Source organism: Hippopotamus amphibius, chromosome 4 (genome assembly GCF_030028045.1).
Source record: "Hippopotamus amphibius kiboko isolate mHipAmp2 chromosome 4, mHipAmp2.hap2, whole genome shotgun sequence".
NCBI classification, from domain to species: Eukaryota; Metazoa; Chordata; class Mammalia; order Artiodactyla; family Hippopotamidae; genus Hippopotamus; species Hippopotamus amphibius.
This window is the reverse complement of record NC_080189.1, coordinates 160,143,734-160,163,197: the sequence shown is the minus strand read 5'-3', so window position 1 is coordinate 160,163,197 and position 19,464 is coordinate 160,143,734. Positions and strand designations below refer to the sequence as shown.

Here is a 19,464-nt window from a genome sequence, read left to right as displayed (position 1 = left end):
GACGCCAGGGAATGCCCATGACTCTGGCCTAGAGGTTGCACACGTGTGGGGTGCGTCTCCTGGCCTGGCGACAGCGGCACTAGGGAAATATAACAGGAAGGGGTGTGTGACATCCCCCCAACTGCCAAGGATGAAGTTTAGTCCCAGAACAGTGTGGGGACTCAACCTGTCCCCTGGTTTCCACCAGATATCTGTAGGTCCAACCCATTGCCCACGCATAGGGAGTGACAGCCTTTGTCTCCTGGGCCACACCCAACCCCCACTTGCCTCCTCTCACAGACTCCCAGGTTGCATAGCATACTGGCCATCTCCCTGGCAGGCCCCTTTCTTCATCCCCGTCCAGTCACTGGACCTCAGGGAGCCACTGGGTCTGCAGGTGTCCATTACTGGAAGGCCAGGTGCTCTCTGTACCCTGGCAGAGTCTGGAGCTGGGCCGTCATCTCCTCCTCTGGTCTCGGTATCTGCCTTTCCTTCTGCGGCTTTGCCAGCTCTGCCGCACAGTTTACGTGTTTATGTATTTGTGCAGGCAGCTGACTGGGGCCTGGCGGCCGGCTCAGCTGAAGAGAAGGACTGCAGGGTGTGGGGTGGCTGGATCCTGTTTATAGTTAGGGCTTTTGGAAGCCTGTCCAGTCTTCCCAGACTGGCTCCCCCCAACACACCCACAGCCTTAGGGGGGCTTCTGAAGGCTTACACTGGGGAAGAGGATTTGAAGAATTCTTTGGCTTCTCATTTTATCTCAAGCTAGATGCGCAGGGGCTCGGGCTGTTGTGGGGAGAAGGCTGTCGAGGAGGGGGCTGCGTGGATTACCATCTCTGCCCCCGACCCCCCAATCCCAGCAGTAAGGCCCAAAGTTAAGAGTGTGTGCTTTAGATTCTGGTGCCATATTCAAGGAGTCATGGGTTTGAATCCCAGCTCTGTGTCCCCCGGCAAGTGCCTGGCCCTCTTCCAGCCGTAGAGCCTCACCCATTGAGTATAACAATCTCTACAGAGCTGTTTTTGAGGACTAATAATAATAACACACCGTAGCTCTTACTGTGGGTCAGAACTTTATTATTAATTTTTTATTCTCACAACAACCCTATAAACTAGATTCGATCTTTATCCCCATTTACGGGTGAGGTTAACTGTTTGTCCAAGTCATGCAGCTGGGACTCAGTAGAGCCTGGGTGTGAATCCAGGTAGCCTGCTCCAGAGGACAGGGCTTAACACCACGCGCCTGGGAAACGAGCAAGTGTGTGTAGAGAGCCTGGCACGTCGTAAGTCTAGCTGTTATTTTAATTTAGATCCAGGAGGCTGTGCTGCCTGCCTGGGTTTAAATGCCAACTCCATCACTTAGTTACAGGACCCTGGGCTAGATGCTTAAGCTTTCTGTGCCTCAGTTTCTTTTTCTGTAAAATATGACTAATATTAGTCCCTGCCTCACAGAATTCTAAGAAACAAATAAGATAACTTAGGGCAAGTGTTTAGTTCAAGGCCTGGCATGTTCTGTGTCTTTTATACATGTCTGGCCTTGATGTTGAGAGGAGGGACTGTGCCTAACAACCCCCGACGTGCAGCACAATGGCAAGTGTTCATTGGATACAAGGTAAAGGCTCAACAAGAATGTACTGAATAACACGGGGCCTTTCCCAGGCCTGTGCAGAGAGGTCCCCTCCTGCTGCCCCGGGTTCATCAGCCATTTCGGAGAATTCCCCACGGTGCTCAGGAGACCCTGGAATGACCTAGGCGTTTGCTCTTTCCTTTTAGTCCCAAGCCTGTGTGTGCGTGGGGCCATTAGAACCACATGCCCTCTGGGCTGCATCTCAGTGCTGTGAAGACCCTCATGCCTCCTGATCTGGGCTTCTCCTGGGCTTCCCTGAGGGAGCTCTCCAGCCCACCCATCCCAGCCCTGTAAATGACCCCATCCCTAAAGGCAAGACTATAGCCAGGTGGGGAAGAGCCCCAACTTTGGAGCCAGACTCCCTGAGTTCAAACCCTTGCTCCATCACTTACTGGCATGGTGATCTCAGGCATGTTGCTGGACTGCTCTAGGCCTCAGTTTCTCCATATGTCAAACGAGGATCAGAATAGTACCTGTAGTAGTTATAAGAATCTTCAGAGGGTTATATGCAAAGAAATCGATCCTAGGGCCTCATAATGGTAAGTGCTCAACAAATGTGAGGGAAAAGGGTCAGGGCAGGGGCGAGATTTGCAGGTTCTTTACTGACTGGTTAGGAACTGCCAGAGCCAGAGGCTTGAGTCTGCATGTGGCTCATCTCTGGATGAACCATCCGATGAAACTCAGTAGTTGGAGGGAGTGGTGGAGAGGAGAGTGGAAGGCGTTAAGAGGAATAATCCCGTGACCTCAGCGGAGACCCAGCTAACATGAAGGGTACAGTCCTAGCAAGAGACGCTGCCCATCTCTCCGCCGACCACGTAAGGGTCACTTACATCTTGCTGGTGAGCAGGTGTATGCCCCCAAGGCTTTTTGCTTGAAGGAGTATTTAGGGGATGCTTTTATCCAGGGGGTCCTGAAGCCGGGGGCTATGTCCTTGATACCAGTGGAGTGCCTATTTGGTGCATGTTTGTTAAAGGACTGAGTGGGTGAATGATTACACAGGTGACCTGGAGGTGTTCTTTTGCCATCCCCAGCTGCCTCTTCTCACCTCCTTGGCTGGCTTCTGCTTTTCTACATCTTAATGTTGGGCTGTCTCAGGACTTTCCCCAGATCTTCCAAATCCGCCACTCAAAGAGCAGAGTCCATGTGAAGCAAGTCCAGCATTAATTGCCCCCCTTATTGAGTACCAGTGGACTGTGCCAGACAGTTAATGCGCAACAATAATGAGTGGCAATGCTCACTCTGTGCCAGGGACCACGCTGAACCCTTCAACTCCCTTCACCCTGTGAGCGGCCGTTACGTCACTCTCTGTCCCGGTCCCTTCCTGCGTCCCTGGCTGCTGCTTCTGCTCTACCCAGCCACTAAACACGGGGTTTCCCAGGACTGAGTTCTGGGTCCTCTTCTTTTCTCCCTCACTGTACTGCTCCTGCAATGATCTAATGCACTCCCGTGGATGTAAACATCGTCTCTGGGCAGATGACGCCCAGATTCATATACACCTTCAGCCAGACCTCTCCTCCAGCCTCCAGGCTCCTCTCGTCCGGCCGCCTCCTCGACCTCTGCTCTTGATGCCTCCCAGATGCCCCCACCCCAGCTTGTCCCAAGTTCGCTCACGGTCTCCCTCCCGCTGAGCCAGTATCCCTGCCCAGGTGTTACCCATGCTGTTAAAAGGCATTTCCATCTATCTGAGTGCTCCAGCCAGACCATGCAGGACACCTTCCTCTTGCTCAGGCTTTTATCCAATCCATCGTCAAGGCCTATTTGCTTTGCTTCCTTCCTAAATCTCTTGGGAGTCTGTCTGCTCCACCCCCGCCCCCTGCGGCCTGCTCCCGGCGCCCCCCCCCACCCACCCCGGCTGCTTCTCTACTCTCTTCTGGGTGACTGCTGCAGCTGGCTGGCTGCTCCCACTGCCCCCCTTACTCTCCAGTTCTTTCTCCATAAATTAGATTATAGCACATGCCTACAGAAACCATCCTGCGGCTGTGTGTCCAGCCTCATCTGTCAGCCCCTCTCTCACCGAATCCAGCCTGGGTTCCTGGAATGTGCCGCCTCCGGGCTGTTGCACATGCTGTGCTCTGTTTGCTTTTCCATGTCTCTTTATGAGCTCCTTGTGCTCCTTTCCAGCTCCTGCTAACCCTCTGTCTAGAGCTGCCCCCAGCAGCCTTGTTGTGCTAGATCCCAGCCCCTTGATTGTTTCCGCCATCATTCATATCCAGTTTCTCTTGTTTGTTTACTTGTTTTATGAGTCTCTAAGTTGGAGGCTCCATGAAGAAAGAGACAGTGTCTCTCTTACCATCCTAGGCAAACCGTAAATGTTGCACACATGACCATTTTCTAGTGGGACTCACAGAGGGGAAGAAACTTGCCTGAAGTTGTGGGGTTGGAATTCAAGTGCAGGTCTCTGACTGAGGCTGGTCTCTCCTCCCCGCTTCTGCCCTGGCCTTGGCTGAGTTGTGAATGGGAATGCTGTACTCCTTCCCTCTCAACCTTCACAGGTCCTGGGCACGGAGCTGGTGCAGCTGCAGAAGGGCTTGGATGGCTCTATGTCAGCCACAGAACTGTCTTCCAGACCTTGCAGCTGCTCCCCTGGAAAAGACTGGGTCCCCGGGCTTATCCCTGATGGGGGCTGCTCTGGGACCCCATCTTCTTTCATCTCCAGGGGCCTCTCTGGCACTTGAGGCCTTTAAATCCCTGCCTTCTCCCAGACAAAGCCCTCGGGGCTGTGATGGTGGACAGGTAACTCTTCTGCTCTGGGGCAGGAGCTAGAGGCAAACCCAGGCCTCTGCCCTGGGCCACGAGCCCTGCCCAGCGGTCCCCTCCTCATGCCTGCTGGAGCCGGTGGGAATCGGGGCTGCTCTCTGCCGCAGCCCCTGGCCCCCAACTGGCCCAGAACCTCGGCGTTTGTTAATGTTATTAGCAGGGCGGTCCATGCTGAGGGGACGGGGGCCAAGGTCTGACTCACACCTCCCCTTCCTCCCCTCCTGCCGCCAAACGGTAGAGGCCCGCTTGGACTGCCAGACGGTGTCTGCATAGCGCGCGCAAGGGGCCAAGCACGGCATCTTTCTCTCATTAGAGGCTTTTATGTGAACACAACTGCTATTCTGGAGCCGGGCGCTTGGCTGGCCCCTGAGCCCCAGTGCTCTTTCCAGCCATCCTGAGCTGCGGCCCCGGCACAGCTGCGGTGGGAACCAGCCGAGTCCTTGAGGACTTGACGTCGCCCGCAGCCTGCGGGCTCGGGGCTGAGGTCGGAGCTTGGGGGACACAGCCCCTGAGCAGAGCTTGGCTGTGGGAGGACAAGTCCCTGGTGGATTCTGAGGGTGTGTGAAGGCCCGTGAGGGATTTCCTGGCCTCGGGGGGCTCTGACATCAGGGTCCCCTTTCTGTGGAAACCAAAGGTCAGGCTGTGGAGAAACAGCTCAGGGTCACAGGTAGACCCCCAGTTAAGTGAATTCCAAGGGCAAACGGAGGCCTCCAGGTAAGGGTCTAAGGTGCGGTGCCAAGGGAAGGGCAGTATTGAGGGTGGTAGGAGACTGTCCTGCCTGCAAAGGCCTCTGGGTGTAGAAGTGACAGGGCCTCATCCTGAGGGAAGGATCAGGTACTCAGTGGGGAGGGCTTAGTGTCCCCCTGGCACAGAGTTGGGAAAGATGGAGGTTTAATCTGGGGAGCAGCTGAGCCTCAGGTGTGGGGGTGCTGGCCCAGCATCCAATCTGAAGCGAGGCTCATCTCCCAGACAAGAGGGTGTGGTTCTAGAGGCCTTGGAGGAGGGCACAGGCTTAAGGGGCCCACCCTGAAGTCAGTGCCTCACCTGATGGATAATTGACGGAGGGAGACGTCATCTCTAGGTTCCGGGAGAGAGAGCGGATGACAAAAGCCCTACCTGGCTGGGATGGGAGGAGGTGGAGCGGACTGTGTTTAACACCCGAGGAGCAGCCCTGCCTCTGCCCGCCCCCGTGCTTGGCGCACCTCTCTAACCAGGGCCCACGTGGTCATTGCCTTTTCCTGGGAAAAAAAGTTCCTGGCAGAGAATTCCAGAAGCCCTCTTGCTTCTGCCACTAGGGGTGTGTGTTTTGTCTTTTGTTTGTCTGTTTTTAAACTTAACAATACTGTCCAACAGAACTTTCTGTGGAAACTTTCTGTGGGAATGCTCTATATCTTGCCATCCAACATGGTAGCCATGAGCCCACATGTGGCTATTGAGCACTTGAAATGTGGCCAGTGCAACTGAGGAACTGAAGTTTAAATTTTATTTAATCAATTTCTATTTCAATAGCCATATATAGCTCATGGCTACAGTATTAGACAACCTTGGGCAGCGCAGTTTTAGAGAATACAAAGTACTTCCACATCCAAGGTCTCTATTGAGACTTATACAACACTGAGGCAGGAATTGTTGGACCCATTTTATGGATGAGACAGCTGAGGCACTGATTGAGGCATCTCAGTGAGATGAGATGAGCCCAAGATCACGCAACTGGGGCATGGCTGAGCGGGGGTCAAACCAAAGCTTTCTGATTCCCAACTGCGTGTTCTTTTTGCTACCAAGTCACTGGTCACAGAGGCTCCGAGTGGATGGTAGGAGCAGCCTGCACGGTGGGAGCTGTTTCCAGACACCGCCCGCCCCAGGCCTACCCATTCTGAATTTGGTCTCCTCCCAAAGGTGGGGGTTTTGTGTGGAAAATCTGAGCAAACCTCTGCTTGACCATTCTGGAGCAGAGTGAAGGGAGAAGGGGCACAGCCAGGAATGAGGGGCTGGGGAGAATGATGCCTTCTATGTCTTACTCTCAAAGCAATTTTAGGAGTTTTCTTTTTATTCCCCTCTCTCTTGGCATCCTGCTAACTCCACAGAGCTGAACTCCCAAAGCTGAAACTTTCCACATGTCCAATCATCAGTGAGAAAGAGAATGCCAGGGGAGTGTGGAGAAGCCAGGGTTCAGGAGGAGCCCAAATTATGAATGGCTAAAGGCTGGCATTCATGAGTGGGCCCAGGGATGCGGGAAGCAGCACCACCTCCAGGCTCTGAGGATGCTGGCCCCTGCCAGGGAGGGACTGCGTGTGTCCTTGATGGCTAAACATGGAGCTTGGGGCAACATGCTTGATAACCTGTCACCAATAATCAATCAGTGAAGACTCATTAAAGCCATGTATCCCCATCCTGGGTTGATTTCTCAAGCATAAGGCATGCCCTCTGCTCTTGTGGGAAAATGAGAGGAAAGAGGCTCCAAGAGCAAAACATGAAGACGGCCCAGCCTGCCATGGTTGGGAATTTTCTCTCTTAAAATTCCCACAGCGCTGCATGAAATTGCCTCTCCGGGGTGTGTTGGCATTTCCTTCCTTGCTTTATGCAATAGCCCCTGCCACAGGCGATTCTGTGATTCTGCCATGGCTAATCTCCTCTCTGATACTCAGTCTTGAAATCTGTGCTCGTTTGACTTAGGAATGTTTTGCTTCAGTTTCCTTTAAACAAAAGGCACGTGACCACTATCACCCCCTCCTTCCCAAAGGTTCCAAACTTTTGGATTTCACACACCAGTAAATATCCAAAAACATCTTAGGTACTAAAGTACAGTAGCCAGCTTTTCATTTTGCTGAGTGAGGATATTAGAAACACAAACTACAATTTACCATCACCTTTAATTTAAAAAGAACATTTTAACACCAAAAAAGTAGGCAAGACGTAATCTGAAAATAAAAGACACTTTTCAAGCGGGAAAAGATAGCATTACAAGAAACACAGGAAACTGTTTTTATTTTTCTTGTTTTATGGCAGACCAGTAAAAACTGTCCTAAGAATGGCCCTTTTCACAGAAAGGCACTTGGAGCCACTACTTGGGGCCATTTGTGGGGGTGGGGGTGGCTTTTGGGGGAGTGGAGAGAGAGGAGAGGAGTTTATGCTCCAATCCTTTAATGCAGATGCTCAGCTCAGAACAAAATGCTTGAAGACTGTAGTGAGGAAATCACTTCCTGCTGAGACTTACGAAGACAACACAGAGGATGATGTGAATGAAGTCGGTGAAAGCTGGCTTTGAAACTGAAAATGCAGCACTTGTTGGAGGACCTTTCTTAGCAGATTTGGCCTCTGTGCAGTTTCATAAACGATTGGTTCAGAAAGGTTATCTTCCCAACAGTTTTTTTCTGCCAACAAGTCGGGCTGCTTTGGAAGCATTTTAGAACTTTTATCGATCAAGATATTACATGCATATATAAAGGCCAGTTTTATAGTTTCCCCCCAACCACCCATTTTCCATGAGCTATTTATCATCCCAATCAAAGTTTGCCAACCCTGGTCCTCACTGAGGACCTAAGTGCCTGGTGGCAAGGGGCTTCCATGATTTTGAGAACCCCCGACCAGGCAGAGCTACCTCCACACAGGGACCTGTCTTGTTGTCTTTGTACCCCCGGCACCCAGTCTGACCAAGAGAGAGTGTGCTCACCAAATGATGTATTTGCAGATGTATTGGCAAATAAGGTACAACCAGAAGTAAGCGAGTCACAGGGAGACATAGGCTCAGCCTGCAGGATTTGGGGTCTTGGGTTTCTAAAGAGTGAAAGATCTTACTGTTAAAGTCAAGGATGTGCCGTCCTTGGGACCCAGGCAGGGAAGGACAGAAGCTAGACTGGTTTCAAAGGCTCTCTTAAGGGCAAGGACCACCCACACAGAGGTGGAAGAGAAACGGAGACTGGGAGGGGCTGTGTGACCTTCCCCTCACCCATGCCAGATTCTGCCGGCATTGAGATGTGGATCTGAGGGGCTAGGAGTGATGTAGCATCCATGGTCCACATGGGAAACCACTCAGGCCCTCTCTATCTACTCCCTCTCGAAATAAACCAAGGTTGACACCTGCCTTGGGTAAACCTGCTTCCTCAGTGTTCACTGGCCCTGGTTTGGCTATAGGGCTAGCCCCAGAAGACTGTGTCTCTGATGGTGGTGGTGACAAGGACCTGGAGAATGGTCAGGTGAGGGCTCACTCTGCTTGAGCAGGTAGAGGGACAGCCAGGTGATAGGCCAAAATCCTGCTGAGGTGGCAGTTTGTGTTTGGGGAGGTGCTCAGGGTTACAATGCTCTCACGCAGTCTGCCTACCTGGAGGCCTGGGGCTGCCAGGAAGGCATGCCTAAGCATTGTGGAAAATGCTTTCGCCTCAGGATGTAGCTCATGGTTGGAATCCTGCAGTAAGACCTAATATTTCTCCACTGTCCCATGAGTAGACAGGATGCCCTTGGTTGACACGATGCCCAATCTACTCACCCTTTCTGTCTCTGGTCAGCATCACCACCTCCAGGAAGCCTTCCCTGACTTTCCCTTCTTGCCTCAGCCTGGGATAAAGGCTCTGGCCGACACTTACCACATGACCTATGTCCTGGCTTCCATGTAAGACAGGACATTCCTTGAGAGAGCGATCCTCTTTACCACAAGCCTCACACCTAGTGTGTGCTCGGTGAACGTTCACTGAATGAATGCAGGAGCTGGTAAACATCCTCCCTCAATCTCAGATGGACTGTGTGGGCTTTGGAGAGGGATGGGTCTGAGGGTCTGAGGTCAACCTGGAACATGCAGCTTCCCAAGGCAGGGCTCCCGAGTATACTTTCGGTGGCTGACTTGAAGCCAGTAGATCCCTTTTGTTTCATCATCAGCTCCAGGCCAAGGTTTAGAGAGGGTTCAGCCCTGCTGGGAGGTGGTGGGGTGGAAAGAACCTGGGCTTTTCAGTCAAACAGACCTGGATTGGATCCTTGATCCCACCTTGAGGACTAGCTGGGTGACCTCAGGCACATCTTTTTACCTCTCTGAGCTTCAGAGGTATTATTTATAAAACGAGACTCATAGTCACACTTCCTGTACAGGATTGTGTTAGGCTTAAATGAGACAGTGTATGCAAAGCACAGTTCCCGCATGTCGTAAGCACTGCATAGACCGTAGCTGCCGTGATAAAACTAATATTGATCGTGTCGTTGTTAGGCATATGCTAGGAGCTAAGGAGGCAACGAGGTGTAAGGGACAGTCGCTGCACTTGGAGGTGCTGACCATACTCATTAGGGAGTTGAGATACATACACAAAAAAGCCATCACACTGATGGGGGCCTGTGGGGCATGAGAGCTGTGCAGGGGGAGCGCTTGTCCTCTGAGCGGTTGTTCAGAGCGGGGAGCAGGTGCTAGAGGCAGGTCGTCTGGGATGAGGAGGGGGTCTTGAGGGAACAGTAGGACTTAGGTAAGTGGAGAGGAGAGGAAAGAGCTCCAGCGAGGGGACGCAGCACACACAAAGGTGGAGAGAAGAGGAAGCCACACCGGCAGGTCACGTCCCCCTTCGCTGGACAGACAATGAAATGGGAGCGCTTAAGTGCACAGCACGACGTCGGATGTTCTGCTGGGGGTGCTGGTGTGACTGGTCACTCAGCCTTGGACAGGTTGTCCAACGCTGACGGGCGACCCGCACCCTCTCCCTGTCTCCCCAGCCGTGTGCCAGCCGCCCTGCCAGAACAGGGGCTCCTGCAGCCGGCCCCAGCTCTGCGTGTGCCGCTCCGGCTTCCGCGGAGCCCGCTGCGAAGAGGTCATTCCCGAGGAGGAATTCGACCCCCGGAACTCCAGGCCGGCACCCCGACGCTCAGCCGAGGGGTCCCCCAACCTTCGCAGGAGCAGTGCGGCCAGAGAAAGCACCACGGCCAGAGCGCGGCCACCAGCACCACAGCTGTCACTGGCCAGGTAAGTCCCCTTCTCCGTGGGACCTCCGTCCTGGGCGCACAGCCTCTCCGGAGGAGCTCCTTCCTTCGGCCCGTTTGGTGAAGACCTTGGTGGAGAAGGCCAGAGAGTCCTTCCTTCCCTCCTCCTACTCTCCTCCCCTTCCCCTGGCCCCGCCAGAGGGGTGGTGAGCAGGGGAGCAGGTGTTGGGGGTGGCTGCCGCAGGCTGGGGCGCACCGCGAGGTGGGCGGGGAAATCGTTACCCTCCAGGTCCTGGGAGGAAGCCGAGCAGGGCACATCCCCAGGACCAGGCTCTCTCGTTTTGATTGTCAGTTGACCCTGGGCAAGTGACTTATCCTTCTGATTCCTCATCAGTAAGGTGCGGACGACGGTGGTGACAGTGACTAGCATGTATGGTAAGGATTAAGTTAGTTAATGGGAGAAAAATGCTTAGAACAGTGCCCGGCACACAGTAAACTCTATGAATGTTTCTCCCCCACCTCCTCCTTCTCTGCCTGTGGTCCCTGTGATGCAGGAAGGACTCCTCTGCCAGAAAAAGCCCCCTCAGTTCACTCACCTCCAGCGCTAACCGGTCTCCCTGGAGGGGCCAGCAGGAGCACGCAGGGGAAGGGAGAAGAATAGAAAGTGGGGAGGGGCATGTTCACAGGCAGGTTTCCCTGGCCTGCTTGCCAGCCAGCCTGGCTAGACATTTCCTAGCTCAGGACAGGAAATCTGAACTTTGTAAACTGGTCCAGTTCTGGGGGCTGTGTTTTCCTTTTGGTTTTTCAGGTTAGTTTTTCCATTCGCTTTCTACTTAGAAAGTTCTTTCTGAAAATGTTTGAACCTTGTCTTGCTGAACTCAGGAAAAAAAAGGATTTGCCCTCCCAGAGGAGTCCGGGAGAACCAGGGAGAAGAGGCTGACCTCGAGGCCAGGTCTCTAGTGGGGAAATCTCAGGAGAGAAAGGAAAGGAGATTGAGGTTGTCTAGCAACTCTGAAAGCGGAGGGGCGATGGGGGCGGGGGCAGACTAGGGTTTTGGTAAGGGGGTTTTCAGGGCCCTGGCCACCCAAGCAAGCAGGTGGTTTCTGAGAGCAGCCAGGAGCAGAAAGAGCAGAAGGATGAACTTGGGCCAAGACCTAGGGAGCCCCAAAGTCAAAACCAGAAGAGCCAAACTCTTTGGCTAAGGCCTTAGGATGCTGGGGCAGAGAGGGGGGCAGAGCTAAGGGCCAGGTGGACAATGCAGGGGGCAGGGCGAACCGCCTGGGATTGGCTGTGACCAGTTGGGCAGGGCCTGAGTCTTGTTCTAATTGGTCCTGGCTCTGGGTCCAAGGTGGGTGGGCCTGGTGTGACGGCACGTGGAGGAGCCCCAGAGGTGGCCGCTCCAGGGCCAGCCCTGGGGCAGGGTAGGAGCAGAGTCCTTCCAGCCTGGCTTTCCCCCTGCAAACTCTTTTTTGGCTTGTGGGATACATTCATTTTATAGTGCATTTATCCCCTGTGTGCGAGCCCAAGTGAGTGTTGGGGGTGGTTGCTTGGCAGGTCATTGTGTCCCTTGTACCCTTGAGCCAGAACTGTTGGACATCCCCTGCCCCAGCGTCCCAGCCTATCCCGCTCCTCCTATTTTTCAAGGCCCAGTCCAGCTTCCTCCAAAAAGTACCGCCTCCATCATATCCATCAAGCTCGGACCCCCTGCAGCTCACACTTGGCACACATCCCTGTGAGTCTGTGCCCTGTGTTTGCAATCAGACTGCGTGGCCTGTGCCCTTGAAGGCAGCGCCTCCACCTCACACTGGGTTTCCCCATAGCGCCTCCTGCAGCCCCACCTTGCAGGAAGTGCTCAATCTGCATCGCTTTCTGTCGCTCGGTCCCAATTGAAGAGTTTCCTAACAAAGGGCCCACTTGGCCCTGAACCCTCACCCTGCCCTGCAACCAAGGGCACCACATCCGGTGCTGCTCAGAGCGCGGGAGGAGAGGAGGCTCCACGCATCCCCAGTGCCACACTTTTCACTCAGCCTTGAGAGTCTGTACACTTGCTCACTGGACCAGGAGCTCCCTGAGAGCAGGGACTACTGTGTCCTTTTTCGTGAACGTGTCCCTGGTGCCTAACACCACGCCTGGCACCCTGTAGGTGCTCAGTCAACACAAGTTGAATGAAGAAATGGATGAGGCTCGATGCCGGGGAGAGGAGGAGGCTGGGAGGGAAGGAGGACAAGCTCTGTGAAGCTTCGGCCCCCCGGTGAATGTCCCCCATGTGCGAGAGGCAGTGGAGGACAAAGGCCCAGGGTGAGGTCTCCGGCCCACAGCAGGGCTGTCCTTTTTGAGCTTCACAGGCTCCCTGGCCAGGGGCTACTGTGATGTTTTTAATGAGCTACAGCCTCCAGGCCAGCCCAGTCTCTCTCTCTCTCTCTTTCTGCCCTGGCGCCTCAATGCCATGAAATCTGGGAAAGTCCGAGCGGCCCGCTGTCGGCCCAGCTGTGTTTTGCTTTAGGAGGCCAAGTCCCACTTGCCTGGTGCTGTCAGATATTTCCTGTGAGCTTGGCCAGCTTTCCCAAGCAGCCGCTGGCCTCTCTCCTGATGGCAACTTGGACAGGCCCTTGGTGTCCAGATGAGGGGAGTGACATGAATGCAGAGGGCATTCTTGCGGGCGGAAGTGTGTGCAAAATGGCCAGGGAGGGGAGACGCTGCAGGGACCGGTGATGGCCGGAGGCCACCTTCAGGAGAGCACTAGACAGAGGCCAAGAGACTTGTGTCTCAGAAGGAAGATGAGAGGGAGGGGCCAGGAGGGTCTCAGGCAGCAGGCAGCATGCACAACAGAGAGCCAGACGTGGGCTGATGTTGTCCAGCTGTGGCCTGGGCTGGCTGCGGGGGCCTGCAGCCTCCCTCCAAGTTCCAGGTTCAGGCTTCTTCCCCAAGCTGGGCAGAGAGCCTACCCCACCTGCGGAGCAAGAGCCAGGCAGCTGGGGAAGGGCCTTGAGAGATTGGGGGGAGAGGTGGTTACAACAATCTCGGACCAGCGGGCCTTGGAAAACAGTGCTTTACACCCGTGCTTCTCAGACTGCAACGGGCGTGTGAATCACCTGGGAACGTGTTAATGTACAGCTTCTGACTTGGGAGGTCCGGGGTGAGCATCTCTAACATGGTCTCAGGTGGTGCTGTTGCTGCTGGTCCGTGGACCACCCCTGGAGGAGCGAGGGTCTGAGCCTGGGCTTTGGATTCAGAGAATCCTGGAGTCCAATTCTGGATTTACCAGCTGTGTGACATCAGGCCAATATCCCAACCTCTCTGAGTCAATAGTCTCCACCTGATAGGACTGCAGAGAGGATGAAATGAGACCATGTGAGCAGAACACCTAATCTGATGCCTGATAAGGGTTAGTGCTCAATACATGTTAGCCATCAGCAGGCTGGTTCTCTTTGCCATGGGGACTCGGATGGCAAAAAGCAGACAAAAAACTGGGGTGCCTGTGGGTGTGTACATATGTGTGTGTGTATGTGTACAGACCTGCTCTGCGGAGAAGTCAGAGCCCAGCCCCAGCCTCAGGGCTGGTGTGATCCAGCAGTAGAACCAGTACTGGCTGGCTTGGCTCTTCCACCAAGACCGTTCTCGCCAGCCCTACGGGGGAGGGAGGGAGGGAGGAGAGGTATCAGAACATTCTCAGAGTGGGAGGGACCTCCGCTGGGTTTACTCCTTAGTCTGGCCCGAGGACCTAGAGGCAGGGCCCTGGGGCCATCCTCAGAGGGCTTGGTCAGCACGTGGGCAACAAGGGGCCTGGAAGGCAGTGTTGAGAAGGACAGGCAGGGCCTGCTGTCTGGGAAGCTGTGGGCCCCATGGTGGTGGATCGTAGCAGGCTGTGCCCTGAGAAGGCAGCTGGGGTCAGCCTTTTCACTGTCCCTGTCAGTCTCTCCCTCTCCTTCTTGATCTCCTCCTCTCTGCACATCCCACAAATTTAGCTGCTGAAAACAATGCACATGTATTATCCCACAGTTCTGTAAGTCAAACGTCTGACACGGTGCTCACCAGGCTAAAGTCAGGGTGTTGGCAGGGCTGTTTCCAAAGGCTCTAGGGAGAATCTGTTTTCTTGCTCACTCAGGTTATTTGTTGGCAGAATTCATTTCCTTGCAGTGGCAGGACTGAGGTCCTTGCTTCCTTGCTGGCTGTCACTTGCGGGCCATCACATCTAGAAGCCGCCCGCATTCCTTGGCTCGTGGCCACCTTCCTATCTTGGAAGCCAGCAGCAGCGGGTGAACTCTTCATGTTTCAGCTCTCCCCTCTGCCCGCCTCTTCAGCTGAATCTCTCACTGGCTCTTCTGCCTTCTTCTTTCACTTTCAAGGGCCTATGTGATTACATGGGCCCCCCCTGGGTAACCCAGGACACTCTCCCTACTGTAAGGTCAGCTAATTAGCAACCGTGATTCCACCTGCAACCTTAATTTCCTTTTGCCATTTAATGTAACATATTCAAAGGCATGACACCAGGGGACAAAGATCGTGGGGGCCGGCCACACCCCCGCACAGCAGCCCCTTCCGGCTGGGACCCTCCGTCTGCCGTGTAACAGCTCCTCTTATCAAGGGCTTGCCGCAGGGCAGCCCTACATGAATGACCTGGCCCCCCAGACCTTTCTGGCATCTCCAACACCAGCTCTCACTACTCACTCCCCTCATTCACTCTGCTTTGGCCACACGGGCCAACTGGTTTTTCCTCAGATATGCCAGAGATGCTCAGGCATCAGAGGTACCTCAGGGCCTTTGTACTTGCTGGCCCCCCCTCCCTGGAGCACTGTGTGCCTTTCCTAGGGCTGCCATAACGAATGACCACAAGCAGAATGGCATAAAACAACAGAAATGTATTCTCTCACAGTTCATAGAGGCAGAGCCCAAAATTAAAGTGTTGGTAGGGTTGTTCCTTCTGGAAACTCTGAGGGAGGATCTGTCCCATGCCTCCCCGCCAGCATCTCATGGCTCCCAGCAACCCTTGGTGCCCCCTGGCTCGTAGCTGCATGACCCTAATCTCTGCCTCTGTCGTCACGTGGCTGTATTTTGTGTGTGTGCATGTGCGTGCGTGCGTGTGTGTGTGTGTGTGTGTGTGTGTGTTGGAGGGTATTCTTTTTTTGTTTTTTTTAAGAACTTTTATTGAGATATAATTGGCATACAATAAACTACATATATTTAAAGTGTACAATTTGATTTTTTTTTCTTATTATTAGTAATGTATATATGGCAATCCCAATCTCCCAATTCATCCCACCCCAACCCCCCAGGGGGTATTCTTCTTATAAATCATTGGATTTAGGGTCTAATCCGGTATGATGTCATCTAACCCTAACTAATTACACCTGCAAAGACCCTATACCCGAATAAGGTCATATTCATAGGTTGGAGGCTAGGACTGCAACGTCTCTTCGGGGGCGGGGAACCCAATTCAGCCTCCATCGCACCTTCTTCCCAGACACACACTGCTTGCTTGCTTCCCCCTCCGGGTCCTGCCTTTGCAGTGGAACCTGATTTTAAACCGCATTCCCCCAAACACTCCCTACCCCCTACCCAACTATTTTCCTCGGTCGCACTAACATCTTATGTATTTTACTTATTTATTTGACTTACTCTTTTTCTTACCTCAGCAAAATGTCAGGCCCAGGAGGACAGGGGTTTTATCTGTTTTCTTTGCCAACGTATCTCCAGCACCTCGAACACGACTGGCCCAGAGTAGAGTGGAGTCAACCTGGCTGAGGGAACCTGGCTGAGGGCCACTCTGCCCTCTCCCGGCAGTCTCTCCTTTCCTTCTTGCAACACCTGCAGCAGGTTCCCAGTGTCCCCGTTCTGCTGACAAGGCTCCGACTTGCCAACCTCGTTCAGCCTCTGCGCCCCTTTTGTGGGCTTCTTGACAGGTGACCTTTAACCTACTGTGGCTGAGAGTGAGCAGGTTTCCCGAGGGAGCGCGGCCTCCCCTCACCCCCAGGCCTTGCCTAGCCTCCTGCAGGGGGTGCAGGGATTCGGCCCCAAGGGCTGGTCTCTGCCAGTCTGAACCCGGAGCTGCTGCAGAGGGGACCTAGGTATCCTTCCTGACAGAATGGCAAGGCATTTGCCCAGGAGATCGATGACCTAGAATCAAACAAGGTGCCTGGGGAGACGGCAGCAAGTGCAAGGAGGCAACCCTGGTGTGTGGGCCGAGGAAGCACTGGGCTTTGCAGTCAGGCAGCATTTAAACCCTAGTGTCCTCACAAATTAGTCGTTTCACCTCACTGAAACTCAGGTTCTTTGAAGTGGGAACACTGGTGCCCATCTCAGAGGGTGGCTGTGAGAATTCCTTGCAATGATGCACATAGAATGATTAGTCGGTGTCCAAAAAATGCGAAATCTCTTACAGTACCTGCCTGCTCCCCCATGCCTGTGACAAATCAGTGAGACATGCCGTTTGCCAGCAGGGGTTTTTCTCCAACCTACAGTCTGGGCTTATAGATGGGAAAACTGAGGCAGGTTGGCAGCTAGGTGGTGTGCCTGTCCTGGGAACTCGGGAGATCCTGACTCTGGGCCAGTCTGAAGGCTTGCCAGGGTCCTCCGAGCCTGGCTCCGGCTGCAGCCACCTCCCTCCCACTCCCCTCCTCTGCTCTGGGCTCCAGGATGCTGCCACGTGCCTGTGCTCGCTCCTCTCGGCAATGTGACTCCCTCTGGTCCTCCCTCCTCCTCCTTTCAGCCCCTCAGACCCAAGACTAATCTCTGATACACCTGGGACCTGATGAGAGACCAACTCATGATTGGATAGCTCGGAAAATTGCCTCGTCCTCCCTGGGCCTCAGTTTCCGTATTTGTACATCAGAAGCATCAAGTGGATCTTCTTTGAGGTCAAAAGTTAATGGTCTCAGGCTCTGGCCTCCAGCTTGGCTGTTTTCCATCCCCGATGGTGAAATGTGTTTACTCCCCCTTTACTCACTTCCAAGGTCATGACAAGGACATGCGATGCCTTTCATGAGGGCAGACCTTAGCTCTCCCTGACATTAAGTCTGCAGTGGGGTTAATCAGCCTGCATCTCTCTTGCTGCATCACCCCCTTCCTCAGGGCCACCAAGTGGTGCATCTCTGCTGGGTTGATTCAGCCCTACAGTCCTGACTGAGTCAAGCTTTCAGAATCTCCGGAGATTGAATGCCTTCCTTCCTTTTCTTTTCTTTCTTTTTTTAATCTTATTTTTTTTTTCTGATTTGTTTTTATAACTCTGAGCCCCAGGCTTACCCCCTGGGGTTTTTCTGGAAGTCCCCAACCCTCAGGATCTTGACTATATTATTTTGGAAAGATTTACAATCAGGATACCCAACTTTTGCTTCCAAGCTAGACCACTAACTAGCCTCGTGACCTTGGGCAAACCACTTAACTTCACTAAGCCTTTATGTCTCTATTTGTTAAAAGGGAAGGATCATTCTTTCCTCCCTGGGAGGTTATGAGGATTGGCTAAAACAATGTGAGTGAAAGATCGCTTTGTGAAATGTACTGTGCCTTGTAAATGCTGGTTATTGCTGTTATTTAGCAGTCTTGACAGTGGGCTGGGGTACTTGCTTATGCTTCCTGTACCTGCTTGGGTCACTTTCAGGAGCAGGTCCTCATTGAGGCCCTCCCTGGCCACCTTTTTAAGGTTTTAACCTTAGAATTAGCCCAAGCCACTGGACACAACAGTAGGAAATGTGCTTCACATCATAGTCTCTGTGCCAGCTACCCCAGAGTTGTGCAGTGCACAACCCGTGCCACTGTATGTGGTGACCCTGAACCTTGCTCTTTCCCAGGAGGGAGATGTCTCCTATTTTCCTATTATTTAATATTGTAAACCCCCAACTTGAGGGCCCCCTCATCTGGTTCACTTTTTAATTTCCACAGTACTTTTTATTTTCCACTTTCTAACATAACATATAATTTACTTACTATGTTTATTGCGTATTGTCTCTTTTTTCCCCCAAGTACACTGTGGACTGTTTTGTTCACTGATATACCCCCAGCTCCTAGAACAGTACCTGGCATATTAGTGAGCACTAAATAAATAAATAAATGTCTGCTGAATGAACATCCCTGTCACCATGTAACCTCTGTTGCTGCCTGGAGCAAAGAAAGTTGGTCTCAGGTCCCTTCCCTTCTGAGCTGACACTCAGCCCATCCCCTGGCACATTGTTGATCAGGAAGGGGCTCTCCCAATCCCCCTGACAGGTGGGTACCTGCTTACCCTGTGCCCCTTGGCCTCGGGTGTCTGGAGCCAGGGAGGCGGAGGGCAATGCTTCTCTCCTAAGCGTGACGGGAGCATAGCCAGAGCAGGGCTTAGCAGACCCTTAGAGTGCCAGGAGTCTGGTAGGGGCTGCAGTAGCTATAAAGGGGTCTTCTCCCAGTTTCTTCTATCTCTTAGGCTTTAGAAGAGTCCCATGAATACTCTTCCCTGGGGCTGTGGGTTTGGAAGAGGGAGTGCTCAGAGGAGAGTAGTCAGAGGGAGATGCTCACTCATGGGCCTCCAGCCAGAACAAATGGAAAGGGTTTTATTTTCCCAAGTCTGAAGTCACAGAAGCCCTGCTGCTGCTTTTTGAAGAGAGTAGAAGAGAACTGTGCCTCAGCTGAGAGCTTCCTTCACCACCCTGTCCCCCTCCCTGCTGTTTGCAGAGGGTTCTGGAAACATAGGCCCCTTAAAGGTTTGTGCAGGGTCCCTTCGCACTCAACCTCTGCCAGCTGCACCCATCCCTGCCCAGCAGAGACTGCCTGGAGTAACAGGGTGGGTCTGAAGCACTCCATTCCCACTGAGGAGGGGAGGGAGGCAGGCTGCATGTGCTGGACTTTCCAGTCCCTGGACACACACCAGATGTCTGTTACATCATAGTCTCTATGACAGGTACTCCGAGAATTGTGCAGTGCACAGCCTGTGCAGCTGTATGTGGTGACCTGGATCTGGCTTATTCCCAAGAGGCAAGTGTCTCCCATTTCCCCCATAAAGCATGTTGCATCAAGGCAGTCCTCTCCAGCTGGGTTTGACCCCTGAGGCCCCTCCTAGGTTTCTCTGAAAGGGAGGTAGACCTCTGGGCTTTGTAGGATGTTAACATATACTGCTCCAACCCACACAAATACCAGAGGCCCACGGAGCTCAGGTCTTCGGCTGGCCTTAGGGTACCCGTGTGTGAAAACAAAAAGACACAGGCTCCGGGTGGACGCGGTCTTGCAATGCTTTCGCTCTAGGCCGAGGGAGC

The 19,464-nt window shown here is 53.4% G+C and overlaps 1 protein-coding gene across 4 annotated transcripts in view; it reads left to right on the top strand.

Moving 5' to 3' along the window:
• LTBP2 (latent transforming growth factor beta binding protein 2) overlaps positions 1–19,464 on the top strand; it is a 100,981-nt gene that overhangs the window by 11,172 nt on the left and 70,345 nt on the right. For all 4 annotated transcript variants that reach the window (XM_057733154.1, XM_057733155.1, XM_057733156.1 and 1 more), the window contains one exon: positions 10,043–10,289. In XM_057733154.1, the coding sequence (XP_057589137.1) occupies positions 10,043–10,289 (247 nt within the window). The remainder of the gene's footprint in view (positions 1–10,042; positions 10,290–19,464) is intronic.